The sequence below is a fragment of the Dipodomys ordii genome, unplaced genomic scaffold, assembly GCF_000151885.1.
Source record: "Dipodomys ordii isolate 6190 unplaced genomic scaffold, Dord_2.0 Scaffold325, whole genome shotgun sequence".
Classification (NCBI taxonomy): Eukaryota; Metazoa; Chordata; class Mammalia; order Rodentia; family Heteromyidae; genus Dipodomys; species Dipodomys ordii.
Window position 1 is genome coordinate 324,243 of NW_012267541.1, and position 11,766 is coordinate 336,008.

At 42.9% G+C, this 11,766-nt stretch overlaps 1 protein-coding gene across 1 annotated transcript in view; it reads left to right on the forward strand.

The window, feature by feature from the left end:
- Positions 1-960: 960 nt before the first annotated feature.
- Col9a1 (collagen, type IX, alpha 1) overlaps positions 961-11,766 on the forward strand; it is a 50,960-nt gene continuing 40,154 nt past the window's right edge. The window contains exons 1-5 of the mRNA XM_013036644.1: positions 961-974; positions 1,384-1,457; positions 2,498-2,575; positions 2,706-2,838; positions 5,924-6,320. Coding sequence (XP_012892098.1) covers positions 961-974; positions 1,384-1,457; positions 2,498-2,575; positions 2,706-2,838; positions 5,924-6,320 — 696 coding nt within the window. The remainder of the gene's footprint in view (positions 975-1,383; positions 1,458-2,497; positions 2,576-2,705; positions 2,839-5,923; positions 6,321-11,766) is intronic.

Here is an 11,766-nt window from a genome sequence, read left to right on the forward strand (position 1 = left end):
TCCTACCATCCCTTACCTCCCTACCTCCCCACATCTCCTTAGAGTTAGGGCAGTTGAGTAACAGTTTAGCTAACTTGTCTTAGGTCTATGGCTAGCAAGGTTGGAATAAATGGGGCTTTAGGCCTGGATGGAGGGCAGCGAAGCCCTGGTGGATTCTTCCACCACTGCCTTCTCTAGTAGCTCGGTGGGTGTCTCAGGCCTCTGAAAACAGCCACTGTCTTCCTATAGCAGATCTGAAAACATCCACTGTCTTCCTATAGAAGATCTGAAAATGTCCACTGTCTTCCTATAAAAGATCTGAAAATGTCCACTGTCTTCCTATAAGAGATCTGAAAGTGTCCACTGTCTTCCTATAGCAGATCTGAAAGCAACCACAATCTTCCTATAGCAGATCTGAAAATGGCCACTGTCTTCCTATAGCAAATCTGAAAACGTCCACTGCCTTCCTATAGGAGATCTGAAAATGTCCACTGTCTCCTATAGCAGATTTGAAGGCAGCCACTGTCTTCCCATAGCAGATCTGAAAGCAACCACAGTCCTATAGCAGATCTGAAAGCAGCCACTGTCTTCCTATAGCACATGTGAAAGCGTCCACTGTTTTCCTATAGCAGCTTGCCTGAATACTTCTAGTGAGTTTCCCCACATCCTGATTTTACTTTTTCTTTTTCAGCAAACCTCCCTGCTGTCAATCCCTCCCTGTGGCCTCCTCAGCTGGAGGCCCCGCCTGGGGCCAGGCCTGGGCACACCCGGCCTGTCCCACCCCTTCTCCACTCCACTGTGAGGTGTCTCTGAAGCCCCAGGTTTCTCCCTTTGCTTTTAGACCTCACAAGGAGGAGTAACGGAGGTCGGGGCCAGAACTCAGTGTCCAGAAGAGACGGCAAGAGGGACTTGGATGTGTACTGACTCCCCTCCGGCTCCTTCCTTGCAGGGACTGTGGGCCACCAAAGAAAACCCACGAAAATGAGGAGCTGCTGGTAAGACTATGACTTTGGAGACTTGCTGGGGGGCTGAGTTAGGGTCTCTTTGAATCAAGGTCTGTGAGAGGAGGAGAGAGGGAGAAATGAAGAAGGATGGGTGTAAGGCAGGAGAGCAAGCATGTTCCAAGTAGAAAATGAGAGTCAGAAAGGAGAGAGGAGAGGCCACCATGAGAGAGACAGAAAATCAAAGATAAAAGACAACACAGCAACAGCCAGTGTGTGGGATACTGTAGCAACAGAGGCTACAGGAGCCACAGCCAGGTCTCATTCACCAATCTCTGAGTGCAAATGAAGAGCTCTGCCCTGGGCTCTCGTCACCGGCGTGAATGAGCTAACCAGGCACACACATGGGGAAGTGGTCCTCTCAAGGGATTTTGCTGCAATGATTTTTCTCCATCTTCTTTAGGAAAATTCCAGTTTTCTTCTTGGTATGCAGCTTCCTGGGACCTGGGGCCTCGGCAGCTTCCAAGCGCCGCCCAAGTAAGAGACACAGTTTCTGTGTTTTGAAAACTCACTTATCACCAGAAACAACTGGAGCTGTGGTGAAGCAGGGGTGCGGCGGGAAGGCTGCGTGCCCCTGGTCCTTCCTACCTTTCCTCCACTCGCACTCGTGCGTTGGGCCACAGAGACATGCTGGTGGCTGAGCGTGGAAAAAGAAGTCCTGACGGTGGTCACAGTTAGCAGGAAGGGCAACCAAGGCAGCACCTGGCCCATCAGGGACTAGCAGGTGGAGGGGATGCATGCATGGGTGGATGAGGAGGGGGAGGTAGATGGGTTGGGGAGAGGTGGGGTGGGAAGAAGAGGTTTGGTGTACTCTGACTGCTAGGCCAAACTCTGCCTGGAAAGAGCATTTCTGGGGTCAGGTGGATCTCATTAAGGCTTCAGGTTGGATGTTACAAGCACTTTTTGATGTTGGTGAGAAAAAAAAAAAAAAACCTCTCTTACTCTGAAGCTCAAGACACAGAGCTGCCTTGCTGAGTTCTAGGCTTAGCCCACTCATGATTATTTCCTTCCTACTACTGTTCCCACTTCCAGGGCATTAGCAATAATCCACTCGAAACAAATATACTGAATTAAATATACTTTGTGTATTTATGCATGATTATCCAACATCAGAACTCTGCCACACCTTCAGGCTTCACTCGATTTGACATTTTCCAAAATCTCATTGAACTGGCCTGAAGCTAACAGCACTCTCGTTGAAATTCCAACCATGATATTTAAGGCATATTTTCCAACCCAAACCACCAGAAAATTTCCAAACAAGCCTGTGCTCCCAGGCCATTCAGGACATGGAGGCTGTGGCTCCAAAAGGAACAAATTTCTAACCCTGCCCTCAAAGGAACATCTCTCAGAACAGACTAATAAGCGACCTTGCTCTTGCATGCCCCAGTCCGCATTGAAGATGGAGTTGTGATCTTGAGATGCAGAGTCAGAGCGCTTACAAGTAGCTGCTGTTGTTACTGTTCACCTGCTCAACAGTAGTGGCTGAGGGAGGCTGATACGCCCTCTCTTTTCAGGATTCCCAATCAACTCAATCTCCAATGGAGAGAATGAACTCTGTCCCAAGATTAGGGTTGGCCAAGATGACTTGCCAGGCAAGTAGCAACCTATCTTTTTGGAAATGGTTTCCTTCCAGACTGGCTGTGTTCTTTGGTTTGGGAAAGTTGGGGCAAGGAATAAGGCCGGTATCGTTTCTGACTTTCGTTTTGTGTTCCCTTTCTGTAGGATTTGATCTGATTTCTCAGTTCCAGGTGGACAAAGCGGCTTCCAGAAGAGCTGTCCAGAGGGTGATGGGGTCGACGGCCTTACAAGTGGCCTACAAGCTGGGAAATAATGTGGACTTTAGGGTCCCAACCAGGTATTATATAAAGGAATAGCTTGTCTAATTACCTTCCTCAAATGTGTTTTAAGTTTTGGTGGCAGGTAGGTAATGCTAGATTTACACTTCTTGGATCACGGTTCTGTTTAATGATGAAGGAATTTGCTCATTTATCAATGTGTAATGCTTGAGTATTGCTCTTCATGTTCTCAGTGTAGACTTTTCATTGCAGGAAAAAAAAAAAAGCCCATCACCAAGACTGTTATTCATTGATTCAGGACATGTTCTTCTTTCCTTGCTTTCTGTTTCTTTTAAGCATAATTTGTCTGGTTTGGGCTGAAAGGGCCCTGTGTGGAAAGTGCCACATTGAGGCGTGCTTTCCGCAGGAGCCGCAGTGTGGTTAGGAAGCACACAAGGGCGCTGTTCAGTGCCCCAGTGCTGAAACAGAAGCGTGTGTCCAGGGCTCTGCTCCTGGCAGGCTCCAGACAAGAAGACTGAAATGATGTTAGTGTTAATACTAAGGGTGTGTGCATGTGGGAATAAATCTTCTACTTCATTGGCATGCTTTTCTGAAACTAAGCTTCAAGCTCTTTAAATGATATTTAATTGAGGTCCATGAGTATCTGGGTAAATGTTGAGTTGTACCATTGTTAGAAAAGTATTTCAGTAACTTAATTTTCCTGGTATGAACATACTTTATTATACAGATGTGAATATTATAATTATACATTTAATTCATTTCAAAAATGAATTTATCTTCCTTTAAAAGATGAATAAGGCTAGGCACCAGAGACTCAAGCCTGTAACCCTCGCTACTCAGTAAGTTGAGATCTGAAGATCAAGGTTCAAAGCCAGATGGGGTAGGAAAGTCTGTGAGACACAGGCAGTGAGTTCTAACCCCAGCACAGGCATAAAAAAGATAAATAAGAAAATTAGGTACTCTGTGAAAATTGTAATATCATAGATAATTTATAGACTCAGCTCCTTTTAAATCATATATACTATTTGGCTTACTGGTAGATCTGAAGAACATTTTTATAAGAATAGAATTGAAAAAGACAGTGGGTTAACATTTCTACAAATGAGATTTGTGAGACTTTTAAATAGTTTTAGGTCTATAGAAATGCACATAGATTTTATTAATATAGGCAATAAAATGTATTTTCTTTTCTAGTCTAGTTTGAAAGATGATTACCCTGAGATATATATATTTATATCTATCTATCTATCTATATATATCTATATATATATATATGTGTGTGTGTGTGTGTGTGTGTGTACATATATAACATCCTAATAGTCATATATATGACTATTATATATATATTATTTTAATATGTGTGCAGAGGAAGATACACATAGATACCTTTTGTTTAACAATATATTATGAATGAACTAGTCCTTTAGAAACTCATTCCACTTTCCATTATTTTTAGTTGACATATACCAAGTCAAAGATAATTTGAAAGATGCCTTCCTTCCAAAATCAACTCTTTGCTGGGAAGGAAAGCTTCAATGAACTTAACTTTAGGATGTCTTCGCTCAAGAGACACTTGAGCATGTTACTATGACTTTCTGAGTCAAAACAAATATATTGTTTTAATGAATGAATTTAATTCTAAAGCTTTTCTCACTATACCCATAGACAACTAAGTAGGTAACATACATCAATGTTTTAAGACTATAAAATAATACTTGAGGAAGAGATGAAAAAACGTTCATATTTATTTTTTATTTACATGCCTCAATAATAACTAACTTACCAGAGAGAGAGGGGGAGGGAGGGAGAGAGAGAGAGACAGAAAGAGAGAGAGAAGAGGGTGAGGGAAGGAGAGGAAGAGTGTGTAGCTGGTTGCTGTTGACTCATACCTGTGACCCTAGCTACTCAGGAGGCTGAGATCTGAAGATTGTGGTTTGAAGCCAGCCTGGGCAAGGAAGTCGAGAAACTCTTGTCTCCAATTAACCAGCAAGAACTCAAAGTGGAGCTGTGGCTCATGTGGCAGTACTCCAGCCTTGAACATGAAAGCTCAGGGACCACATCCATGCTTGAGTTAAAACCCCAAGACCAGCACCAATAATAAAATAAAATAAAAATCACCATTCACTGAGATAGTTATTCCTAGGTCTTCACAAGAAGGGAGCTATAGAAGAAGAGTTTGCCTTGAAGGAAGATTATTTGGAATGCTGAGTCCTAGCTCACTATTGTTTACAGAAATGCTCAATTTTATTATCTAGCAAACAAAATTCATTGATACCTAGTTTACCAACCATATCTTCTTTGTTTAGGAATTTTTCTAAGCTTAGAGGAAGGAAGGTAAAAAGTTATCATTTCAGTCCTTGCATTTTTACATTTCTGAGTTTCAAAGTTCAGTGTTCTTAAATAATAAATAAATAAATGTAATAAGCAGTCAAATTAAGGGAAGCAGCAATGACACAGTGTTGGTCAGTGGCATAAAGTGCAAGTGTGCTGGAGCAGATAAGAACTTGCCATCTTCCACTTGTCAAATACCCGGTGACTAGTAGCCAGCGGCTAGGTAAAGCTCAGACTTCCCTGGGAAAGGTGAACATTCCCAGCCTTAAGAAGATTGTGAGTAAAGTCTGCACAGTTGCAAATGATAACTCAAATGCTTAGGTAGGATGAGAATATAATTGTAGGGGAGAATACCAGGTAAAAGGAAAATAATCTTAATATGTTACACACAATTAAAAACATTCAAAGCTACTTGAACTAAAAAGTTTCAACCAGTGGGGCTAATATGGACTCCAAGTGATTTCTTTGCTCATTGTGAAAGAAATATTGCCAAGAACTTTGCAAGAATGTTGTTTTTGGCTGGGCGAAAATTGCTGAACAGTAGCTCTTTGGGTAGCATAAATAGTAATATTGTTTGGATTTTATGGCAGTTGGGAAAGAGAGGGTTTTTTAAATGTGTATTTTAAGATAGAGCATTAAGGAACATTGAATGATTTAATTTCTGGGCAGGTCCTATGAACAGGCAAGCACAAATAATGCATAGTTTTCTATACTGTCCTTTCTCAGGTCTAGAATCTAAAAAAGCATAAAAGATGGTAAATATATATGAATACAGGACAAGACTCACATTGACTACTTTCACATGTTACGCAGGCATTTATATCCCCATGGACTGCCTGAAGAATACTCCTTTTTAACAACATTCCGGATGAATGGGAGCACACTTGGAAAGAACTGGAATATCTGGCAGATCCAGGACCCTGAGGGGAGGGAGCAAGTTGGAGTGAAGATCAATGGTCAGACAAAATCTGTTGTGTTCTCATACAAGGGACTGGACGGAAGCCTTCAGACAGCAGGCTTTTCAGGCTTGCCTTCCTTGTTTGATGCCCAGTGGCACAAGGTCATGATTGGAGTGGAAAGGACCAGTGCCACTCTGTTTGTAGACTGTGTCAGGATCGAATCATTACCCATAAAACCAAGAGGCCAGGTGGATGTGGATGGCTTTGCTGTGCTGGGGAAACTCGCAGACCACCCCCAGGAATCTGTTCCAGTAAGTACAAGACCATGTGATGGTAGACAAATCCAGTGAGCACAGGTCCATGTGAAGGCAGACCAAATCCAATGAGCACACGTCCATGCGATGGCAGACCAAATCCAGTGAGCACAGGTCCATGTGATGGTAGACAAATTCGGTGAGCACAGGTCCATGTGATGGTAGACAAATCCAGTGAGTACAGATCCATGTCATGGAAGACAAATCCAGTGAGTACAGATCCATGTCATGGAAGACAAATCCAGTGAGTACAGATCCATGTGATGGTAGACAAATTCGGTGAGCACAGGTCCATGTGATGGTAGACAAATCCAGTGAGTACAGATCCATGTCATGGAAGACAAATCCAGTGAGTACAGATCCATGTCATGGAAGACAAATCCAGTGAGTACAGATCCATGTGATGACAGACCAAATCCAGTGAGTACAGACCCATGTCATGGAAGACAAATCCAGTGAGTACAGATCCATGTGATGGTAGACAAATCCAGTGAGTACAGAACCATGTCATGGCAGACAAATCCAGTGAGCACAGGTCCATGTGATGACAGACCAAATCCAGTGAGTTCAGATCCATGTGATGAGAGACCAAATCCAGTGAGTACAGATCCATAAGATGACAGACCAAATCCAGTGATTACAGATCTATGTGATGACAGACCAAATTTAGTGAGTACAAGTCCATGTGATGACAGACCAAATCCAGTGAGTACAGATCCATATGAGACAGATCAAATCCAGTGAGTACAGATCCATGTAATGGTAGACAAATCCAGTGAGTACAGATCGATAAGATGGTAGACAAATCTAGTGAGTACAGATCCTGTGATGGTAGACAAATCCAGTGTGTTCAGATCCATGTGATGACAGACCAGATCCAATGAGTACAGATCCATGTGATGTTAGACCAAATCCACTGAGTACAGATCCATGTAATGGTAGACATATCCAGTGAGTACAGGTCCACGTGATGGTAGACAAATCGAGTGAGTACAGATCTATGTGATAGTAGACAAAATTCAGTGAGTACAAGTCCATGTGATAGTAGACCAAATCTAATGAGTACAAAGTGTACACAAGGCCAAATCCAGTGAGTACAAGTCAATGCAGAACTAGTCATGTAAAAACAAAGTGTTGGTGATAAAGTTGTTTAAGTGTGCTGTCGGATGGGCACTACCCAGGTTGTTACTTCAGGAATTAAGTGTTGGTATCCTATAGGAAAGGTCAGATATGGACAGACATCAGGTTTTTCATGCTTACTTGCTCAGTTTTCCTCCAGATATTGGAGAAACATCTTAGGTTGAAAAGGATGGATTTTGCTAGAATATATCAAGTTTTATTTAATAGTTTATAAAAGGTTTTCTTTTTCCTATAATTGTTTACAAAGTGTCTGGTGTGTGTGTGTGTGTGTGTGTATGTGTGTGTGTGTGTGTGTGTGTGTGCCAGTCTTGGGGCTTGAACTCAGGGCCAGGGTACTGTCCCTAGCCTTTTTGCTCAAGGCTAGCTCACTATTACGTGAGCCACAGCTCCACTTCCAGTAGTTAATTGGAGATAAGAGTACCATGGTCTTTCCTACTTGGCATGGCTTTAAACCATGATCCTCAGATCTCAGCCTCCTGAATAGCTAGGATTACAAGTGTGAGGCATCAGCACCCAGCAAGCAAGTATCTGTTTTCTGGAATGTTCCTTTAGTGCTTGGCTTGTATTGCAACTTCAGAAATGTTGGCCAAATTAAATTATTTGTCACCTTTTTTTTGCCAGTGGTATTCAAGGAAAAAAATGACTCCAGGGATGAAAATGAGAAATGCATAAAGATTAGCATTTTAGCTGTGTAAGGAAAGGGACTTTAACCAAAGCACTCTGACACCCTTCCTTCAACATAATTAGCATGTAAATTGGAATTCATATTGCATGCCAAAAGGTCTTGTGCAATGGGTCATTAGTGCACCAGTGGTGTCTATGGGCCCAGGTGTGCTCCTGAGCCCTTGGTCTGGAGGTCTACCTGACTGCATCTCATTTCCCATCATTTAGTGCCACAGGGGACATTTTATATATCTAAACAGGGGTGCCAATTTTTACAGAGAAGATCATATTTCTGGAAGAAAACAGCTTGATGAAGTACTTCACTTTTGCAAAATTAACTTCAGCAAACTATATCTAAATAAAAGATATGGTTTTCTGTTTAACTAGATAATTAATGCTTCTCAGAGCAATTCAGGTCTGAATCATTTTCAGAACGCTGAGCTCACCCACGCACAATGCATGCCTGCTGAGAGATGTCAAGGACTTGGTGAACAAAACTGGGTGATTTTTTTTAACCTTGAGAGTAAATATGTCTCTCTCTTTTTAATGGTTATTTTTCCTTTTATTTTATTTTTATTTATTTATTTTTCTGTTTATGTGGTGCTGAGGAATGGAACCTAGGGCCTCATGCATGCTAGGCAAGCACTCTACCACTGAACCACCTTCCCATCCCCTGAGCATCTCTACCTATCCTGACAAAATTCTATTCTAGTCATTGAGGCAAGAGGAAAAAGAAATACAATTGTCTTTGCTATGTGTTACTTTTATATACTTGAATGTGAATTTTTAGAGGAACACTAGTAACACTAGTAATTTTGCTTCTGGATATATTTCTACAACAAGCATAGAAAATAGGGGAAGGTATGAAATCTTGCAGAAGTGTTTTAGTCTAGCTCTGAAGTTTTCTAGCAGGCAGTACAAACAAGCTTGCACATGTTAATTTCTATTTCTTGTTCTATATTCACATATATTTCATATTTTTATTGTACTAGATTTTGTACTCTGGGCCAAGGATGCTTGCTAGGCTGGTGCTTTGATGTTGAGCCATGCTTCCAATGCAGATATTTTTGGTCAGCCATGGGGCTTAAACTCAGGGGGCCTGGGTGCTATCCCAGAGCTTTTGTGCTCAAGGCTGGCACTCCACCACATTGAGCTAAAACCCCACTTCTAGTTTTCTGGTGGCTAGGTGGAGATGGCCTTTCCTGCCTGGGCTGGCTTCAAATCACGATTCTCAGACCTCAGCCTCCTGAGTAGCTAGGATGACAGGTGTGAGCCACTGAAACCTGGCAGCTAGCACAGTTTCTTGATGACTACTTTTAGGAAAATTTTTCTGCTTCCTGTTCAAGTATGTCTTTGGCATACCTGTCATTGCTGGGACCCTAGACCTAGGCTCTTACATGCAACTATGGATTGAAAAGGGGCTTTTGAACTCTTCTGCTCAAACTGTGGCCCTCGCTGTCTCAGCCTCCCAAACAGGTAGGGTTTACAGGCCTGATTCACTGGTGCTAGGAGTTATTTTCTGTCCATCTTTCATCAAAGTACTCAATCACCAAATGCTTTGGTTGCCAGTTTGAAAGGAGGACTCACTGTGGAGACCTTGTGTATTTTTGGAGATCAGGCAGGGTTGTAGAAACACGTTCTGAGTTGTAGTGTCAGAAATTTTGGAAGCACAGCTCTGCTATGAGATCTGTGGCCAGAGAGTTAATCTCTTGATCTCACTTTACCCATCTGTGAGCTTTGTCAGATGACATAGTTAATAGCCAGTAAGGAAAACATTATTCCATTCTATTTTTATCTTCCTTATAAATTGCTCTGCAATTTAAAATAAAATCCCCCTCAAGTAAACCAAATTACTCTCATAGAAAGTGTTTGGCTGAAACTTCTTCTTCTTTTTTTTTTTTTTTTGGTCGGTCATGGGGCTTGAACTCTGGGCCCAGGCACTGTCCCTCAGCTCTTCAGCTCAAGGCAAGCACTCTACCACTTGAGTCATGCGCCACTTCCAGTTTTCTAGTGGTTTATTGGAGATAAGAATCTCACGGACTTTCCTGCTTGGGCTGGCTTTGAACTGCGATCCTCAGATCTCAGGCTCTTGAGTAGCTAGGATTACAGGTGTGAGCCACTGGTGCCCAGCTTGGCCGAAGCTCCTTCTTACTGTAAGAAGCTGTGTAGTTTTTTGTTTGTTTGTTTTGGGCTGTGAAGCTTGAACTCTGGGCCTGGGTACTGCCCCTCAGCTCTTCAGCTCAAGGCAATGCTTTATTACTTGAGCCCCAGCGCTACTTCTGGTTTTCTGGTGGTTTATTGGAGATAAGAGTCTCATGGACTTTCCTGCTTGGGCTGGCTTTGAACTGCGATCCTCATATCTCAGCCTCCTGAGTAGCTAGGATTACAGGCATGAACTACTGATGCCCGGCAGCTATGTACCTTTTTGAGCAGCATATCTGAATCTCCCGACTCAGCCATCCCCACCATGGATGCCTGGAGCAGAGGATTTATAGATAAGTTCTATCTTAAAATTAGTTTCTCTTGACAGGTGCCAGTGGCTCATGCCTGTAGGTTCAGCTACCCTAGCTGTTCAAAGCACACAGATCCTCAGAACTCTCTCCAGTTAACTAGCAAAATGACAGGCTGGAGGTGTGACTCAAGCAGTAGAGCACTAGTCCTGAGCAAAAAAGCTGAGCCAAGGTTTGGTGGGGTTGGGAGAACCAAAGAATAATGGAGCAAGAGGAAAAGTCGAGGCCAGCCAGCACTGTGAGGGAAGGACTGGCAATAAGAGGAGTGTGAGGGCACCGCCTCCTGTTCGCCTCATGGTGAAGAGAAACCTGTCCTGCCCTTACTGGTAGAACGGAAGACATCACCTTTGTTGTCTTCAATTGCAGTCATCCATCTTGTAGCTTAAACTGTGGATATTCTGTAGCAGTAGAAAAATCAATGAAAATCACTATTAGTTGAGAGAAGTCATGCTCCGATTAGAGATGGGATTTCCTAATCAGACATTTCATGATGACAGCAGATGTGCTGGCCAAGATCTGGGGGGCTGATGTGAATTGTCTTGGCAACAAAACTTCTCCACGAAGGGAGGCCACTGAGGCAGGGGTGTACCTCAGAGAAAGTCCTGAGTTCAACCCCCACACTGCTAAAAACAAACGCCTCATGTTTGTGTATGTCTCTAAGTTTTTTTCTTTTCTTCTTTCTCCTTGTCAATGAGGCTCTTACTTAGATGTAGACTCAGCAATTCTTCCCTTGCTCTGTTTCTTTCCTGTTGCACACGCACGCACCACACACACACACACACACACACACACACACACACTGCTAAAACTGGAAGAAGGTATCAGGACACATTTAAAATTTGTGTCTAGCAATAATACGATCTGCAAAACCCAACCATTTTAACTCTTTCCTCCGCTGGGACGCCTCTTCCCTTTAGCCCTTTCAGGCCGCTTGGTAGATGCTTGCTTGCTTGCTTGCTTTATTACATTTTTGGTGCCAATGTTGGGACTTAGGGCCTCCTGTGTGCATTTCCTTGGCTTTTTCTGCTCAAGCCTGGCATTCTGCCCGTTGAGCCACACTTCCCTTCTGGCTTTTTTCTGAATGGAGATCAGAGCTGGCTGCTTCAAACAGCCAGCCCAGACCCCAGCCT